Raw genomic sequence first — 20,645 nt, forward strand, 5'->3', positions numbered from 1 at the left:
AAAGCTGCAGCAATGCTGGTAGCACTCATATGTCTTTTTAAAAGACAACCTTTGGATACAACATGGAGCACAAGATCTCAACCTCTTTGGACGACCATCTGAGTCGAACCTTTCCTGTTAAACCGGTGAAGTCTTTACCACTGTGCTGTAGCTCAGTGTCAGGCTGTTGGTAATCTTGTTATAGCTAGCCTAGGCAATTTTTATGTAGAGCAACAATTTTTTTCTTATAAGATCCTCAGAGAGTTCTCTGCCATGAAATGCCATATTGAATTTCCATTGACCAGTATGAGAGCGATAACACTAAATTTAACACACCAGCTTCCCAGTCACACCTGAGAGCTTGTAACAGTAACAAATAACATGACCTCAGGGAGGGAAAATGTCTAATTGGGAAGAATTTTGACATCCTTCACTTTTGTTGCCAGGGCTGTACTCTTTTGTTGCCAGCAGTTTAGACATTATGGGCTATATTTTGAGTTATATAGACGAGAAACCAAATTTATACTGTTATACAAGCTGTACACTGACTACTTTACATTGTATCAAAGTGTCATATCTTCAGTATTGTCCCATGAAAAGATAAAAAATATTGAAATTATATGAGAGTTGCACTCACTTGTATAAGATATCATATCTCCACTTATTTAAGCAAGCTGCACCAGATTGGCTCCTTATCTTACATAATTACATAGTTATTTGGGTTGGATATACTGTATACTATGAAATTGCGTATAACTAGGAGGTAATGCGCCTTACTTCATCGGAAGAACAAACCAAATTTATTGGAAAAGTGTTAATTTGGCTAAGCTTAAACAAATAAACACTTTTCCAATAAATGTGGCTTGTTCCTTCGTCGAGGGAAGGCACATTACCTCCTAGTTACAAGTTATAGCAATTGCATAGTGTATATCTAGGGTGTCTCCACCAGTGTTTTTTAAACACGTGTAACTAACACACACTGATCAGACTGAAACAAAAGAAAATCAGCCAATGTTTTCCATCCTGTCTCATTGCTTTTTTTCTAACTGACCTTCACCAATGGAGCTTATATTGAAACTACAGATATAGTCATGGACACATATTTTGGTATCTTCACAGAAAAAGAAAAGTCTACAACTTAAATTTGAGGTAGTAAATCGTACTTATCATGGTTTATTTCCGTGTTACAAAAAAAGATTTTGCTTGAAAGTTTTCATTTAGCATAATATTTTAAATATTAAGAGTCTTAAGGCAGATAAAAATGGCATGGGCAAAGACAATGGGACCCTTAAAGTAAACCTGAAGCAAGATTTTTTTTTCAAATAATGGCAGAATGTTGCGCCTTTAAAGTGATCAGGAGCATCGGAGCGGGGCTGCGAGGGCACCGATCGGCTGCAGGGGGCTGAAGGAAGCCCCAGGTGAGTAAATCTCATTGTTTTGGGTAGACTTAAGGATCACTTTAAGGCAGACATACCGGACTTCGCTAATCCGTTAGCTTTTTAGGCACCCCTGAAACTTAAAATCCCTTGGTAAAGTCCTTGACCAGCTTTTGTCTGCCCCCAGACTGCCAAACTCCGTTCACAGTTACGTTCACAGCTCAGAAGCGTGGAATGCACGGGGTCATGAGCACAATAAAGGGAAATCCATGACCCAAAAGATTTCCAAGGACAAGGACATCTTGGAAAGCAAAAGACCAATCTTTTGGAAGGAAATTAACTGTGAACGAGAGGCGGAAGAGCGGCGTTAATAGCACCGATTACTTCTTTGGTACGTTAAAGGACCACTATCGCGAAAATGCTAAAATTTAAGATACATGTAAACACATACAAATGAGAAGTACGTTTCGTCCTGAGTAAAATGAGCCATAAATTACTTTTTTACTATGCTGCCGTCACTTACAATAGGTACTAGAAATCTGACTGAACCGACAGGTTTTGTACTAGCCCATCTCCTCATGGGGGTTTCTCAGGGTTTTCTTTATTTTCAAAAGCACTTAGTAAATGGCAGTTACTCCGTGGAACTGCCAAAAAAGTGTACAGTGATCAGGGAGGCTGGGCAGCATCTTTGTATAAATCTTTTGCAGAGAATGTCTTTATAAATAATGAAGGCCATGCTGAGAATCCACCTGAGGAGATAGACTAGTCCAAAACCTGTCACTAGTGTCAGATTTCTACTACCTACTGTAAGTGATGACAGCATAGGAAAAAAGTATTTGTTGGTTCATTTTACTCTGGAAGAAACGTACTTCTCATTTGTATGTGTTTACATGTATTTTGAATTGTATTTGTATTTTCGCAATAGTGGTCCTTTAAATAAATGTAAGAAATATTTGTAGTTTAGAAAATTATAAATTATGTCTAAACAAGTCTGAATATACAGTTTAGATGATTAATAACAGAAGGCAGTGCTTGTAAATCATTTATTCACAATAATGTTAAGAAATGTGTGTATGTCAAGGGGTACTTGAGATAATCTTTAACATACTAGGGGGTACTTGGTAAGCAGTTGCGAACCATTGGTTTAGGACATGGCCCCAGGGTGGGACTTCGCAATAGGCAAGAGCCAGTGTGCTGAGATGCAATTGTCATGGGTTTGCAAACATGTGCTGCCAATCCTGGAGCTGCGGTGATGTCATCGTCCCCACAGCATAGAGAAATTATCCAACTCACTATGCTCCCTTGGTGGGCTGGTTACCATTGAGGGAGCATAGAGAACTGGATGGGAAGACTGGATGGGGCTGACCATGCCCCTCTTTCTGCTCTAGGAATGGAAACATTTGTGTGTTCCAGGGTGATGAGTGTGGGCATGTCGACAGGGAGAAGGGAGAAACCAGCACACATGCGATGTGTTTTGGCAAAAATCTTTGTTCGTGTTGGGAACTAAGGGTTAAGCATAGGGAGCAGATTAGAGTGCCAGCACTGTGCTCCCGTGATTAAAAATCTGGCCTTGTACGGCCGGTGAGTACACAGTGAATCTCGAACGAGCAGCCATTAAGTGCATTCTGGGCTGTGATGCACTTCCGGTCCGCTCATAAAGTGCTGCCCATCCATCCAAGGTGCACCAATAAGAAGCCTTGGGAGGATGCACGTCATGCGATATTTCGGAATGATGCAGAGTGGCCAGGCACACAGAGGGAGTCCTCCAGATGCCACATACGGTGTCGAGGGGGAGTGCCGGAGGAGCTTGTCACACAGGAGCGTATTGGCTACTTGCAGCATATGCAATATATGCAAAATTATGCACCCTACTGATCCCAGTAAGGAATACAGTAAACCATAACAGGTAGATGGGTGCTGGAAAGGGGAGGGTGCGGCGGTGTAAGTAACGGTGTACAAGTGTCTATATAAAGTGGAAAAAAGATGCAAAATATAAAAATTTTGCATACAATTTAAATTGCAAATTAAAAAAAAAAAAAGAAAACCATGCCACATCCAGAAGGTGAGCTGTGCGAGCGGGTGGTAAGGCGTGAGGGGACCAGAGGCATAACAATAGTCCCTGCAAGGGTTGCAGCCGCAGGGGGGCCCTTAGGGGAAGAAGCCTGAGGGGGCCCACGGCTCTGGTGCCCTGCAGGGCCATATTTAGGGGCAGGAGGGGGCGCAACACAGGAAGAGGGAGCAGCAGGCACACACATCAGCGGGGAGGGGGGCCCAACTCTCCCATTAATCATCACGGGCTACCCCTTGAGCGCTCCAACCCCCAGCAATGACAGCAGCAGGCAGGGAACAGACTCACCACTTCCCCATTCCATGCGACGGAGGTCTGCTCTTCTCTACAGATGGAGTAATGCAGGTATTCTGCCTATCACTGGGGTAACTATAGTCCCCTTCTGCAGTGGCAGGCGGCGGTCCTGTCCTTATTATGCAGAGTGCAGCTGAGCATTAATACATATTACCTGCTGCTTCCAGGGGACGCATCTCCTTCACTTCCTGGTTAGTTTGCAAGTGTTGTGCAGCCAGCCAATCACCATACTGCTTTAGTGCCCACATGGCGATTAGCAGGCTGCACGGTACTTGCAATCTAGCCAGAAAGTGGACGCATGCACCGGACGGGAGCAGGTAATGTACAATATGTATAATAACGCTTCTTCATAAAAATGGGCAGCACGGTGGCATAGTGGTTAGCGCTCTTGCCTTGCAACGCTGGGTGCCCGGTTTGAATCCCAGCCAGGTCAACATCTGCAAGGAGTTTGTATGTTCTCCCCGTGTCAGCATGGGGTTCCTCCGGGCACTCTGGTTTCTTCCCACATTCCAAAAACATACAGATAAGTTAATTGGCTTCCCCCTAAATTGGCCCTAGACTATGATACATGCACTACACGATACATGCATAGACATATGACTATGGTAGGCAGGGCTGTGGAGTCGGTCCGAAAATCCACCGACTCCGACTCCTCAGTTTAGGATTCCACCGACTCCGACTCCACGACTCCGACTCCTCTAATTTGCATATTACAATTTTGTTGATTAAAAGTATGTAACATGAAATTCGTCTCTTAACTGCCAACGCTTAGGAATTTTACAAGACAACTGAAGTGAGAAGGATATGTAGACTACTATATTTATTCCCTTTTAGACTAAAAATAGTCCTTGGTAAGAGTACTTGTAAAAGGTACAAACCGGAACAAAGAACATCTATCAGGCCCTAGGCAATGTAAGTGTGGGTACATGTAAGAATGATGTGCAGGTACTCTGCAGGGGAATGAGGAGATTGTAAACAGACAACACCTCTGTGTTCAATGTGCACAGCATTCTCAGTGGATTCCCTGCAGCTCTGTGGGGAGTGCATATGTAGAGTATAGTACTACTGTGTAACAAAGTAAACCTGAGACAGATGAAATTAAAGTTTTATACATACCTGGGGCTTCCTCCAGCCGCCTTCAGGATAATCAGTCCCTCGTTGTCCTCCTCCACCACCTGGATCTTCTGCTATGAGTCCAGGTACTTGAGCCAGTCAGGCGTAGTGCGCATGCACACACTCCGCTGCCAGGAGCATACTACACCTGTGCAGCACTATTGCGCAGGTGCAAAATGTTCCTGGCTGTGGGAGCGGCATGCGGCCGGACTGCGCTGACTGGCTGAATTACCAGGACTCATAGCAGAAGATCCGGGTGGTGGAGGACAGGGAGGGACTGATTAGCCTGAAGGGGGCTGGAGGAAGCCCCAGGTATGTATAAAACTTTACTTTTCATCCGTCTCAGTTACCCTTTAATTTGTAGTCACCAAACCAAATTTTAATAACATATCAAATTATTTGATTTCATCAGCAAAGGGAGTGCATACATTTGCATAAATCAGCATCAATGCGGAATTATTTCCATCTCGTTGACCATCTCTATTAGTGACACAGCTACACATCAGGCTTTATTCTTACAGCATAGATGTTATTTAGTATATATAAGAGATTCCTGTGTGCACATCATATATACAGTCACAATCAGATATGTATATCTGACCTTAAAAATACGGGGACTGCTTTATTGAAGCAGCACAAGTAACTAATTTTGATTGGTTTATTTCATTTTTGTGGACAAAGCACAGCTATTACTGTATATATACTGTATATATACATTATTTTTAATGACTATTATCTGAGAAATAGAACATTTTATCATATTTTCTATTTTAATTACAGTTACAAATTCATTAGGAGTCGGAGTCGGAGTCGGTGCATTTTTTCCCGACTCCGACTCCAGGCACCCAAAATTGCCCGACTCCACGACTCCGACTCCACAGCCCTGATGGTAGGGACTAGATTGTGAGCCCCTCTGAGGGACAGTTAGTGACAAGACAATATACTCTGTACAGCGATGCGTAATATGTCGGCGCTATATAAATACTTAAATAAATAATGTATAGGTCCATAGTACCAATCCCCCGTCCCATTCCTCCATGATGGAGGGGGGAGGCAGTGTCCCTGGGCCCTGTTTGATGTTATTCCAGCTCTTTTCCCATCACGTAATTATGTCAGCACATTTAAATATTAGCCATGTGTTTGTGCTTTGAGTTTTATAGACCATAGGCAGGGCATCTGTGCAACAAGCTTTTGTTGATCTGAAGCAAGAGTTATTGCAGTACTGTTTTTTTTTTGTTTTTTTTTGAGCCATGATGAATGGACATTAAATAAACCAGAAACTTCTCGATAATGAAGTGAATAAAGCTAGGTTAACTTTTGTCCTTTATAAAAATCTTTAATATCTCAAAAACTATAATAGAATAGTGTTTTTGCAGCACAAATGGGCACAAACCTACCTGGCACTAACCAACCATACCATTTTCATTTCCATGTGCTGTTGTAAGAGGGCTAAGTGATGTCATTGTATGGAAAAAAAATAATTGCTATTATCTTCAGAACAATAGGAGCACAAATCTTAATGTATGCAGCACAAATGGGCACAAACATAGCACTAAGGGCTCGTTCACAGTACAAGAGCTTTTCTAAGCGCTTTGTGATTTTATAAGCTCTTGCTAATGTTATCCAATGTGAGTGTTCTCACTGGAGTGATGTGATTTTGTAAAAATTCCCCACAGCATTGCATTAGCAAGAGCTTTTAAAATCTCTAGTATTTAAAAAGCTCTTGTAGTGCTTGAGATTTTAAAAAGTGCTTGAGCAATGAATTTACATGTGAGTGTTCTCACATGAGCGATGAGCTTTCTTTCCAATCGCAAATGCGGGTCCTGCACTATTTTCTGAGTGTTTGCGCTTCAATGGAAGGTATGGCAAAGTTGCTAAGCACTTTAAAAAGCACTTTTGTGAGCGCTTTTTGACCAAAATTATATTAAAAAGATTCAGTTCCAGGTCAAAGAGTTCACTTCCTGAATGGTTGCAGTAAAAAAAGCACTAATCACCAAACAAAAACGCTTTACAAAATCACAAATCGCTCAAAAAACACCAGAAAAATCGCTTTGAGGCCCCCTGCAAATCCGTTTTGCAATTCCAATTTTCCCTGGATGCTATCATAACAAGAAGAAACACACAGACAAATCGCAGCATGCAGTACCGATTAAGAATTGCAAATTGGAATCGCGTATATTGTGCAAGAGCCTTATAAAGCGCAAACAAAAACACTCAGCGCTTGCAATTTATAACTAGCGTTTATTGCTATAGAAGCGCTAAACGTGATCGCGAAAAAATCGCCAAGAGTGAATGGCGATTTTTCAGTGTTAATCGCCAAAAATCGCCTGAGTAAAACGCGCTAGCGTTTTGCAAGTGTGAATGGGCCCTTATCAAGGGTCAGCCACCTCAGCTCTCCAAGAGAAAATAGGCCACCACTGAGTCCCATAGACATAACATGGTCAGGTTTAAAAAAAAAATAGAAAATCCACTTTACTACATACATTTACCTGTACTGGTCTACATCAGTAGCAGACTGTCCTATAGCAGTAAATATGATATTATGGTACACAGCTCAGCGTATACCAGCATTATTCTACAGAACAGCCGCGCACAGCAAGCAACTTCCCAGCAAACCTCTCCATAGCTCCCTCCCTGTAACATGCATCTATCCAGCCTTCCCTTCTGCCGCCTCTGAGGGGCGCACTCCTTACTCGGAACCTCTGCGCAGGCACTCGCTTCCACTCGGTCACGTTTCTGCCCGGCTTGTTTTCAATGTGGCACAGCGTCGGGCGGATCGCTTTCCCGGTGACTCCGCTGCGGCTGTCAAGGGCCGCTCTCCGGTTCATCATGGCGACGGCGGAGGAGGGCGGATGGACGTACTGATGACAGTCCGTAAGATCGCCTCGATCTGTACGATGGTGAGTGCGGGGCGCAGTGCGAGTCCTGGGCGGGCAGGATGCAGTGTGATGGCTAGAGAGCAGACATGGCAGAGGGGACATGTGTGGCATCCCTGCCTTCCTGCTGTCTTGTCACTGTCATGGCTGCCTCCATATATTAGATTCACCGCTAGCCGCCCGGTGCTGTTCGGGTAAGCGGTGGAAGAAGGTAAAAGCTGGTGACAGTGCAGAAAGCTGGTGGTTACCTGTAGGAAGAAAGGTGGTTATCTGGTCAATATTTTAGGAAGAAAGGGGTTTCCTAGGTGACAGTGCAGAGAGCTAATGGGTTACCTGGATGACAGTGCAGGAAGTGATGGGGTTACCTGGGTGACAGTGCAGGAAGACAGTGGGTTACCTAGGCGACAGTGCAGGAAAGGAAGGGACATAACTAGGTGACAGTGCAGGAATGGATGGAAGTTAACTCGGTAGTAGTGCAGGAAGGGAGTGGAATACCATGGTGACAGTGCAGGAAGGGAATGGGTTACCTATGTGACAGTGCAGGAAGGGAATGGGTTACCTATGTGACAGTGCAGGAAGGGAGTGGGTTACCTAGGTGACAGTGCAGGAAAGGATGGGAGTTAACTTGGTAGTAGGGTAGGAAGAGAGTGGGTTACAATGATGACAGTGCAGGAAGGAGTGGGTTACCTTGGAGACAGGAAGGAAAGGAAGTTAACTGGATGGCAGTGTAAGTAAAGTACAGAAGTTACCTGGGTGATGGTGCAGGAAGGAATTATATGCTTCAGTGTTCTCCCCAGGCTCTTTTTGCCGGATGCTTCACCCAGATACTTTTGGTGAGCACCCGGCTGTCATCAGCTCACCTTTCTATGCTTTAAGAAGAGTTATGCACAGAAGCTTTGACCCTGCATTCTCTCATCATGCCCCACCCGGCTAATTTTTCATGCCACCTGACTGGAAAAAATTTCTGGGGAGAACACTGTGATTGACCTTGTACTGTAGTAGGCAAAGACGTTTTATGGCTGAGAGTGCAGGAAATAAAGTGGTTATATAGGTAACAGTGCTGGAAGAGATTAAATTATTGATATTGTAGGTTGAGAAGGGATTACCAGGGTAGAAGTGCAGAAAGTGAAGGGGTTACCTGGATGAGAGTTCAGGAAGGGAGATGATTAACTGGCTGACAGCGCAGAATGGGATTATATGGCTGACAGTGCAGGAAGGGGGGGAGGGGGGGTTACCTAGGTGATGGTGCAGAAGAGGACTTAGTTACTTTAATGACTCTGGAGGAAGGAATTAGTTGCCCAGGTGACTACAGGAAGTGAACACGTCACCTGGAAGGCTGTGCAGAAATAAAGGTTGTTACCTGAGTGGATGTGTGGTTTGGAAATATCTAACTTGGGTGGCTGTGCAAGAAAAGAAGCGACTACCTGCATGGCTGTGCGGGAAGTGGGTGGGTTGCTGGGGGTGACAGTGCAGCAGGGGAAAATACTACCTAGGTGGATGTGCATAGAGGAAAGAAGTTACTTCAGTGACTATAGGAAAGGATGAGTTTTCTGGAAGTCTTTCCTGGAACATCCTACCTGCATGACTCTGGAAGGGAAGAGGCTACATTAGTGGCTGTGCAGAAAGATGTGAAGTCCAGGAAGGAAAGAGATAACCATGTAACCTTTTTCCTTCCTCCACAGTTGCAACAGTGACTTCTCCCATTCTAAGCAGTCACACAGGTTGACAGTACAGGAAACGAAAAGGTTACTTAATGAACAGTGCAGGAAAGAAATGGCAACTGTGTGATGAAGCAGGAAGGAAAGAGGCTACAATTGTGCAAAAAGAGAAGAGGCTGCCATTTGGCTGTGCAGAAAGAGGAGGTTATATAGGTAGCAAAAGGCTATGTGAGTGTTTTTGTGCTGGAAGAGGAAAAGGTTACTTGGATTCAGGGCCGGTCCTAGCTATAATGGGGCCCGGGGCAAAAGTAACCTGGAGGCTCCCCCTGATAATGGGTCACTGTGTTAATGGAGCAAGGAAGGCCTGCCCATTGCAGGCAGTGTTTATCTGCGGCCCAGTGCCCTGTCCCACATGTGGAGGTTAAAAAGTACCCCCCCCCCTCCCTTGGCCGCCCAAGTATAGGTATTAAATGTGCCCCAATATTGCATGTGAAGGGGACACTTGTGGGCCCTCTATGGATGATGGGGCCCTAGGGCAATTGGCCCCTTTGCCCATATGGTAGCGCCGGCCCTGCCTGGGTGACTGCACGGGTGGTGAGGCTATGCACAGTCATAGTCAAAAGGTAACCAATGATTTCAAGCATCACCCTCCTTTTAAAGCACCCAGGCCCTTATTCAAAAAGCCTTTTAAGCCACCAGCAAGCAAGAATATACTCAGAATAATAATGACAGTACTCCCCCCCCCCCCCCCCCCCACCACCACCACCACTTTTAGGTATTTTTCGATTGCAGAGTGCTGAAAAGTTATTTTAAACAGAAGGTGAAAAATGATCTTAGGAGAAAAAGTAAATTCAATAAGGGCCCCAGTCTGCTAATTTACCTCAATCAGGTTGACAGAATGATGTCCAGGCTTGTGCTCGTCAGCACTCTCTCCTGTGTTATCAACAAAATTACTGAAATGATCTTAGCATTTCCTTTTATGGCAGGACTGAAATGCAGTGGAAATAGGTTCATTTTCATGACAAAGAAGGACTTTGCAATTCACCTGATCACTCTGCATAACATTCTGGAGTAGAGGTCTGTGCGGTTCTACTTTTTACCACCCGCAGTCCTGCTACCTGCACCTGACCCGCGACCCGATTTCTGGGCATTCCGATACCCACACACAACCTGCGACACGGACATGCAACCCGAACAGCAACCTCCTTTTTTTTTTTTTTTCGGCTGCCTAATGCGGCAATGCAGAGTGGGCAGCAGGCAGCCATTATACTCCATCGAAATAGCCAGTAAGGACATCTCTCCAGGCATTACGGAGACATATGAAACGCTTTCCTTTGCAGAGTGTGAAAGCATTGCAGTGTGTACAGTGCACACATGCAATTTCTGAAGGGGACTCAATCTCTTAGGCAACAGTTCAGGGCAAGGTGCAAGGCACATCACTACTCATGGCGAAGCAGGAGGGGTAAAGAGCAGAATAGATGATACTGCATTCCAAAACTCTCAGTAACCCATCGCATTGTGCACACTTAGTTGAAGCTTGCAAGGGGTGGTCACAACCCATAGGTGGGTGGGGCTACATCCCATGGTTGTGTGGAGCGCTCCTCATTGGTGTAGACCAGGGGAGGGTTCTTGAGTCGGCGTGCATGCCGTTAAGTCTGCAAGCCGGAGAGTTTTCCAGCAACGCTAGCTGGAGGTCCAGGAAGAAATGCACAAAAGCCAGAGAGGGTAAGATGACAAGCTGCTGCTTGTACTTGTCCTGCGTGTCAGTGGGTGAAGATCGCCAAAGTGTATGTCCTCTGACCTCTGGTGAGACTGACCCAAATTATCTCCTCTGCCTGCATGGCCTGAATGTTGCCTTACTGTCATTTTCAAAACAGAAACGGGTACCTGACCCGTATTCTGGGTAACCGCTGTGTATCCGCGGGTACCCAACCCGATGCAAGCCTCTATTCTGGAGTATGCAAATTGCCATCATAAAAACTGAAGCAGTAAACTTTATGTACACCAGTATTTGTGCCGTTCTCAAAACTTTTGGTCGTGACAGTTCAGGAAGGGAAAAGTCTACCTGGGTAACTACAGAATAGGAAGAAGATACTTTAGTGACAGAGTGGGAAGGGAAGAGGCTATGTGGGTGTCTGTGCAGGAAGAGAAAGCGTTACCTGGGTGACAGTGCAGGGAGGGAAGAAACTATGTAGGTGACTGCAGTAAGAGAAGAGGCTACATGAGTGACTGTGCAGGAAGAGAAGAGGTTACCTTAACCCTTTGGGAACCTGCTGCTTAACCCCCTTTAAGGACCAGGCCATTTTACATGCGGGGGGGGGGGGAGCATTTGGAGGGTGGAAGGCTGGTGGCCGGATCCCCAGTATGGCTAGCTAGGAATGGTGTCCCCAGTGTAGCAATGTGTCCCCTGTTTCGCCAGCAGCCTTTACCTTCCAGGCTCCAGAGATGAGCAGCTCTAGCCCCCTCCGCTCTGGCTGGCATCCTCGCTCACACTGCCGTTCCAAGTCGTGGCTTGATGACGTCATCAAGCCGCGACCCGACACTTAATGCAGAGTGAGCGGGGATGCCAGCCAGAGCATAGGGGATCAACGATCACTGGGGGAATGTCAGGAAGGTGAGTCCCCGTCCTCTTCTTTCCCTCAGACCACCGCTGCCAATAGTGATCACTGCGATCCGCCAGCGATTGTAGTGATCAGGAGCTAATCATGATGGCTCCTGATCACTGAGGAGAGATGTCAGCAGTCATATGGCAGCTTAACCTCCCCTCTCGGGTGCGCACAATCGCGTCGGGAGAGCTTATGACAGGTGGCGTAAATCCTATGCTGCATCAGGCTTCGGCAGCCACGAGTGCGGCATAGGATTTACTACACGTGGTCCGCAAAAAGTTAATGACTGTGCAGGAAGAGATGAGGTTACCTCAGTGGCTCTGCAGAAAGAGAAGAGGCTACATGAGTGACTATGCAGGAAGAGAAAAGGTTATCCCAGTGACTGTGCAAGAAGAGAAGAGGTTACCTCAGTGGCTGTGCAGAAAGAGAAGAGGTAACCTCAGTAGCTATGCAGAAAGAGAAGAGGTTACCTCAGTAGCTATGCAGAAAGAAAAGAGGTTACCTCAGTGGCTGTGCAGAAAGAGAAGAGGTAACCTCAGTAGCTATGCAGAAAGAGAAGAGGTAACCTCAGTAGCTATGCAGAAAGAGAAGAGGTTACCTCAGTAGCTGTGCAGAAAGAGAAGCGGTTGCCTCAGTAGCTGTGCAGAAAGAGAAGCGGTTGCCTCAGTGGCTGTGCAGAAAGAGAAGCGGTTGCCTCAGTGGCTGTGCAGAAAGAGAAGCGGTTACCTGAGTGGCTGTGCAGAAAGAGAAGAGGTTACCTCAGTGGCTGTGCAGAAAGAGAAGAGGTTACCTCAGTGGCTGTGCAGAAAGAGAAGAGGTTACCTCAGTGGCTGTGCAGAAAGAGAAGCGGTTACCTCAGTGGCTGTGCAGAAAGAGAAGAGGTTACCTCAGTGGCTGTGCAGAAAGAGAAGAGGTTACCTCAGTGGCTGCGCAGAAAGAGAAGCGGTTACCTCAGTGGCTGCGCAGAAAGAGAAGCGGTTACCTCAGTGGCTGCGCAGAAAGAGAAGCGGTTACCTCAGTGGCTGCGCAGAAAGAGAAGCGGTTACCTCAGTGGCTGTGCAGAAAGAGAAGAGGTAACCTCAGTGGCTGTGCAGAAAGAGAAGAGGTAACCTCAGTGGCTGTGCAGAAAGAGAAGAGGTTACCTCAGTGGCTGTGCAGAAAGAGAAGAGGTTACCTCAGTGGCTGTGCAGAAAGAGAAGAGGTTACCTCAGTGGCTGTGCAGAAAGAGAAGAGGTTACCTCAGTGGCTGTGCAGAAAGAGAAGAGGTTACCTCAGTGGCTGTGCAGAAAGAGAAGAGGTTACCTCAGTGGCTGTGCAAAAAGAGAAGAGGTTACCTCAGTGGCTGTGCAGAAAGAGAAGAGGTTACCTCAGTGGCTGTGCAGAAAGAGAAGAGGTTACCTCAGTGGCTGTGCAGAAAGAGAAGAGGTTACCTCAGTGGCTGTGCAGAAAGAGAAGAGGTTACCTCAGTGGCTGTGCAGAAAGAGAAGAGGTTACCTCAGTGGCTGTGCAGAAAGAGAAGAGGTTACCTCAGTGGCTGTGCAGAAAGAGAAGAGGTTACCTCAGTGGCTGTGCAGAAAGAGAAGAGGTTACCTCAGTGGCTGTGCAGAAAGAGAAGAGGTTACCTCAGTGGCTGTGCAAAAAGAGAAGAGGTTACCTCAGTGGCTGTGCAGAAAGAGAAGAGGTTACCTCAGTGGCTGTGCAGAAAGAGAAGAGGTTACCTCAGTGGCTGTGCAGAGAGAGAAGAGGTTACCTCAGTGGCTGTGCAGAAAGAGAAGAGGTTACCTCAGTGGCTGTGCAAAAAGAGAAGAGGTTACCTCAGTGGCTGTGCAGAAAGAGAAGAGGTTACCTCAGTGGCTGTGCAGAAAGAGAAGAGGTTACCTCAGTGGCTGTGCAGAAAGAGAAAGGGCTATCTGGGTGGCTGTGCAGGAAAATGAGGTTATCTCAGTGGCTGTGCATGAAGGGAAATCTCCTGTACATCTCCTAACTAGCTTACAGACACCAACCAAGGCTGTGGAGTTGGTACAAAATCCTCTGACTCCTCACTTTATGATTCCACCAACTCCTCTAATTCGCATATTACAATTGTTGATAGAAATCAACATGAAAAGCATTTCATCACTGCCAAAGCTTAGGAGGTGTAAAGCTATATTAAAGGAATCATCAGGCAAAAAATAAAATAAATGTTTGTGATGTAATCTACAGTGGGATGCGAAAGTTTGGGCAACCGTGTTAATCGTTGTGATTTTCCTGTATAAATTGTTGGTTGTTACAATAAAAAATGTCAGTTAAATATATTATATAGGAGACACAAACCGTGATATTTGAGAAGTGAAATGAAGTTTATTGGATTTACAGAACGTGCGCAATGATTGTTTAAATAAAATTAAGCAGGTGCATAAATTTGGGCACTGTTGTCATTTTATTGATTCCAAAACCTTTAGAACTAATTATCAGAACACAAATTGGCTTGGTAAGCTTAGTGACCCCTGACCTACATACACAGGTGAATCCAATTATGAGAGAGTATTTAAGGGGGTCAACTCAATTGTAAGTTTCCCTCCTTTTTTTAATATTCTCTGAAGAGTAGCAACATGGGGGTCTCAAAACAACTCTCAAATGACCTAAAGACAAAGATTGTTCACCATCATGGTTTAGGGGAAGGATACAGAAAGCTGTCTGAGAGATTTCAGCTGTCTGTTTCCACAGTTAGGAACATATTGAGGAAATGGAAGACCACAGGCTCAGTTCAAGTTAAGGTTCAAAGTGGCAGACCAAGTAAAATCTTGGATAGACTTAAGCGATGAATGGTGAGAACACTGAGGGCTTGTTTCCACTGTAGCGGTGCGGAATCGCCTGGATTCCACCGCTGAAGAAATCGCATGCGGCTGCGTTTCCCCATGCGGATTTCCCCGCGATTTCGCATGGCAAGGAGCCATGCGAATTTAACCATGTCACTGCCTGTGTTAAGTTCCATTGGCTTTCATGCGAAATCGCATGCGAAATCGCGGGGAAATCCGCATGACAAAGCCGCATGCGATTTCCCTATTAAATACATTAGCGGCGATTCGCATGCATTCCACTCGCAGGCGAATTCGTTGACTCTTTTGAGCGTTTTTTTTACCGCTGAAAAAAACGCACCTCAACAACGCTACAGTGGAAACAGGCCCATCCACTTGCATTACATGTGCGAATCCGCATGTGTTGGACACATGCGGATTCGCGATAGTGGAAACGAGCCCTAAGGCCCATATGCAATTCACTTTTTCACCTGACTTATCGCCTAAGAGATAATTTTCATCTTATCTTTAAACTTCTGTTACAGCATTTTCTGACTGAAACACTACACAAAAGTTGGTGAAAAAGTACTAATAAATGTATTTAGAGTATTTTCTTGCATGCTGGTGGCTTAAAAAGCAAATAATGAAAATATCACCTAGGAGAAAACTCAGGAGAAAAAGTGAATTGCATATGGGCCCAAGAGTCAACCCAGAAATTTACAATGCAGTATCATCTGTTCTGCTCTTTAGCCCTCCTGCTCCACCATGGGCTGTGATGCATCTGTATAGCACTTGGCCCTAAACAGTTGCTAAAAGGATCGAATCCCTATCAGTGATTGCATGTGTGTACGCACCGCAATGCTTTCTAACTCTGCAAAAGAAGGTGTAAGATCTCCTTACTTGCTATTTAGATTTAGAGTAATGAAAATTCTCATAGATTGGTTCATGGGACTGCCCTAAAGAAAAGAGGTTGCCTTGGTGGCAGTGCAGGAAGGGAACAGGATACCTGGGTGATTGTGTCGGAAGGGGAGGTGATGTGGGTGGTACTGTTCAAAACTGAAATATGTTTTGTCCTTGACAGCAGTGTTGCATGGTTTTAATACTTTACATTATTTTCTTGTTTAGGCTGTCAGTTTTGTCCGACTTTATTGTTCAGTTGAGCCATGTCTAATTCACCAGATAATACATTTTATACGCTGGTGTTTATATATAGCAGGTATCTACTATATGTAGAAGTGAATGACAGTTCTATCAGTAGAACACATCTGTTGCATAGTTTCATAATCTGCTTGATTGCCCACTGATAGATGTTTGCAGAATGAAAGCTTTCACATTTCCTAGACAGAGAAAAGGGTGTAGTTTCCTTCATCAACATGCATGGCAGTATTAAGGAAAGAAAGGAGAAAAGTAAAGAAAGGAATGCAGAGACAAAGACAGAAAATGCGTCCACTCATTGCGAAACAGAATCTGCTTCCCTTTTCCTGCCTTCTTATAGAGACTGTTATTTCTTAGATGTTCGGATGCACAAGTTAAAGTATGGCTGAAGTGAGAGGGATATGGAGGCTGCCATATTTATCTTGTTCTAAACAATGCAAATTGTATGGTGTTCTACTGACCCCTTCCTCTAATATGAATAGCCAAAGACTCTGAACAAATATCCATATCCCTCTCACTTCAGGTGCCCTTTTAAAGGATCACTATCGCTAAATATTATACACTCTGTGATGCTTTCCTACACCACTCCGCCTCTTGCATAGCAACAGAACACACACACACACACACACACACACACACACACACACACACACACACACACACACACACACACACACACACACCCACACTAGAATGCACATCATTTACAGAAAAGCCTAGATTACGATGTTTAGAATCTGTGATACACACTAGTGGAACTATGTTTCTACAGCCTCAAACACATGCATGACTAAAGTTGGCTGATGTGGCCAATAATGACTCAGCCGATAATCACAGATCATTCCAAGAGATCACACACCTCAGCAAGAGACCTGCTGGTTCTGGACCTTTCCACAACTGAAATCCAATAGTCCGAAGTCGGATCCGCACACAAGCTGGTTTAAGGAACCAGAAATGTATTGTTCCATCCAAAAAACACTGAGGCATATGACCGTCACACAGTCACGTGTGCCATGTCACATCACGCACGTGCTACTCCGTCGCCCAGCCACATAGCAACAGACTGTTTATTGCTATGCAGCTGACTTTGTGTCGGTGCAGCCCAGCGATGTTGCCCAAGTGGATTCAATCTCGATCCTCCATGGGCGACATCCATCAGGTTTGTACACACCTTTAGACAGGGCAATCAATTCATAATTTCATACGGATCAATAAGATGCTATGAAGTATTTAAAGCCTTCTCACTCAGAAATATGGACTTCCTCAAAGACAGTAGCATTTCTGATATGATTTCAGAGCACCATAATCCATATTGGCATCCCAATCCTTCCTGCAGGTTGCTGTTACTGGGTAGAAAATAATTACTTCACTGTACCTTCCGGTCTAGAAAAGCTTGTCCAACTGGCTCACTGCTTATCAACACAATTGCTAAAATTATTACTTAGGGTCACTCTGAGAGGACTTGGCAGTTTGAAAAGTTACAGAATGCAGATGTACAGAGCCTTTCAAAACTATTCATCTACCTTTGTATATGTTGTGTTTTCTTGCAATACAACTGGAATTAAAATTGTTTTAATTGCCTCCTTTGAAGATCTAAAGTCATTTTTATTGTGACAGGATAATTTAAGGTACCCATATACCTCTCAATCTGCTACCAGATCAAATCTGATCAGAGTGGTATCACCCACCCACACACACACCACAGACAGGTTTCAGTGTGAACACTGTTGGAAATAATTCTGGCTTCCCCACCTCTGTCTACTGGACTGTCCCCCATCCCATGTAATGCCCCCACCTCCCCTGAGTCCCCCCCCCCCCCCCATCATCAGCCCGTTGTGAGTGTTGTAGGCTCACCTCATGCTGGGGCACCTCCTCCTGTGTCCGGTGTCTTTTTGAATTGCCACGGGAAATGCCTGTACCACTTGACAACACCGCATATAGTGATGACTGCTATGGAGAAAGATGCCAGACATAGGAAGAGGCGGCAATTGTTTACGCCAGTGTGACAGGTAAGCCTACAGCCCGCACCACGGTAGGCCCTATTGCTGTAATAATAGCTACAAGTCTCTTAGGGTGTGTCTGTGTTTAGCTCATCTAGCCACCATTCCTCAAGGCAGAACTGCTCTAATTCCTTCAAGTTAGGTTTGGTTGCATTGGTGTACAACAGTTTTTATGTTTTGTAAAAAAAAAAATATTTGGGGGATTGAGGTGTGGGCTTTAACTGGGTCATTACAAGAGCTTTAACTGTTTTACTTTAAACACTCCAGTGTAGCTTTATTTTAAGGCAATTCACCTGCTGAAGGGTCTCAGATCTCTGGCAGACTAAAAACAGTTTTCCACAGCAGTTGCTGTGTGTTTAGTCTTTAGTCTATTTTTTTCTTCACTACTGATTTCCCTCTCACAGAAGAATACTGCCACCGTTATTCTTCGCTGTGGGAGAGCTGTTCTTGGAAGTGTTTGGCTTGTGCCATATGTAGCATTTCCCATGATGGCAACAATGGTTTTGGGTGTTCACCATTTTGTGCAATTTTGTGCTGAGAACCAAAGTTATTTACACTTCAATTCATTTTTTACATGCAGGGGAAAAAGTAGTGCTGCACTGTGTGCATTTTCCCAATCAATGACCTTGGCTTCTGTGGAAAAACATGCACATTTTTCCAGGGCTGAGCAGTCAGAGTCGTGGAGTCGGGGAAAAATGTACCGACTCTGACTCCTAATGAATTTAAATTGTAATTAAAATAGAAAATATGATAAAATGTTCTATTACTCAGATAATGGTCATCATAAATAATTTATATATACGGTAATAGCTCTGCTTAGACCACAAAAATGAAATAAACCAATCAAAATTAGTTACTTGTGCTGCTTCAATAAAGCAATCCCCGTATTTTTAAAGTCAGATATACATATCTGATTGTGACTGTGCAGTATATATGATGTGTACACAGGAATCTCTTATATATACTAAATATATATACTAAATAACATCTATACTGTAAGAATAAAGCCTGATGTGTAACCGTGTCACTAATAGAGATGGTCAATGAGATGGAAATAATTCTGCGCTGATGCTGATTTATGCTTTGCTCATGAAATCAAATAATTTTATATGTTGTTAAAATTTGCTTTGGTGACTATGAATTAAAGGGTACCTGAGACAGATGAAAAGAAAAGTTTTATACATACCTGGGGCTTCCTCCAGCCCCCTTCAGGCCAATCAGTCCGTCGTTGTCCTCCTCCGCCACCTGGATCTTCTGCTATGAGTCGCGGTAATTCAGCCAGTCAGCGCAGTCCGGCCACATGCCGCTCCTACAGCCAGGAGCATTCTGCACCTGCGCAATATTGCTGCGCATGTGTAGTACGTTCCCGGTGGCGGAGTGTGTGCATGCGCACTGCGCCCGACTGGCTCAAGTACCTGAACCCATAGCAGAAGATCCAGGTGGTGGAGGAGGACAGCGAGGGATTGATTAGCCTGAAGGGGGCTGGAGAAAGCCCCAGGTATGTATAAAACTTTTTAATTTCATCTGTCTCAGGTTTACTTTTTCACAGTAGAACTATACTCTACATATGCACTCCCCACAGAGCTGCAGGGACTCCACTGAGAATGTTGTGCACATTGAACACAGTGGGGTTGACTGTCGCCCATAAACCTGGTTCAGATTGTACCTGAGGAAGAATCCCCTCATTCCCCTGCAGAGTACCTGCACATCACTCTTACATGTACCCAGAGTTACATTGCCTAGGGCCTGATAGATGTTCTTTATTCCGCTCCTGTACCTTTTTCATGTACTCTTACCAAGGACTAGTTTTAGTCTGACTATAAATATGGCAGCCTCCTTATCCTTCTCACTTCAGTTGTCTGTTAAGAGACGAATTTCATGTTACATACTTTAAATCAACAAGATTGTAATCTGCAAATTAGAGGAGTCGGAGTCGAGGAATCCTAAACTGAGGAGTCGGAGTCGGTGGATTTTTGAACCGTCTCTACAGCCCTGCATTTTTCCACATACAAACGCATTTACCGCACCACGTCCCCAGGCAATGAAAGTCTATGAGGGAGTTTACACTCCCTCCTTTGTTGGTCGCTGCACCGGAAGTGCACTATCTAACGCGCTTCCAAACTTACATTACAGTGCGGCTCCTGCGGCAACCTGCGTCGGACCAGAAGTCGTGTAAGTATGGCAACTTGCCTGTCATTAAAAAAACCTGCTGCAGTTTTCAGCATCGCATGCACAGAAGCATATTTTAGAAATGCGTTTCTGCGCACGTCATCAATTGCCCAACAGGAAGGGAGCGTTACTTTTTGGCCGAATGCAGACAGGGATTACCGTGTACTAACACGGTAATCCCTATAGTATGCAGTAATCCCGGAAGGCCTGTTTTGTGCAGTGCTGCCGCCAAATTGCAGTGTAAACCCGGCCTCAGGTGTGCACTATTACGATCTTAACACTTTTATGTTATATGTGGGACAACCTAAAGTATCAGTTCAAAGTAAATTCAAAGTACAAAGCCGTTAACTGCTTATTAGTAAAATGGCGCCTTAATTGGCAGCCACAGGATTCTGGCTTTTTCTTGTTTTTCTTGAATTCCCCCTACCAATTCACCTTGTTTCCCCCCCCCTGAAGATGTGCAGTGTGGTCTGGTGTAGCCTGGGACGCTGGTGCTGGTCGTGGGGAGTTTGGGACCTGGAGATTTTTCCACCTTGCCATTGCCTGGGTCCGTTGTCTGTGCAGGAGTGAAGTC

At 44.9% G+C, this 20,645-nt stretch overlaps 1 protein-coding gene across 1 annotated transcript in view; it reads left to right on the plus strand.

Annotated features, from left to right (window-relative positions):
• The first annotated feature begins 7,558 nt into the window (after positions 1-7,558).
• The window catches only part of LOC137527133 (ubiquitin carboxyl-terminal hydrolase 12-like), a 156,443-nt gene continuing 143,356 nt past the window's right edge, over positions 7,559-20,645 (plus strand). The window contains exon 1 of the mRNA XM_068247564.1: positions 7,559-7,730. Coding sequence (XP_068103665.1) covers positions 7,683-7,730 — 48 coding nt within the window. The 5' untranslated portion in view covers positions 7,559-7,682. The remainder of the gene's footprint in view (positions 7,731-20,645) is intronic.

This window comes from Hyperolius riggenbachi, chromosome 8, assembly GCF_040937935.1.
Source record: "Hyperolius riggenbachi isolate aHypRig1 chromosome 8, aHypRig1.pri, whole genome shotgun sequence".
In the NCBI taxonomy this organism is placed as follows: Eukaryota; Metazoa; Chordata; class Amphibia; order Anura; family Hyperoliidae; genus Hyperolius; species Hyperolius riggenbachi.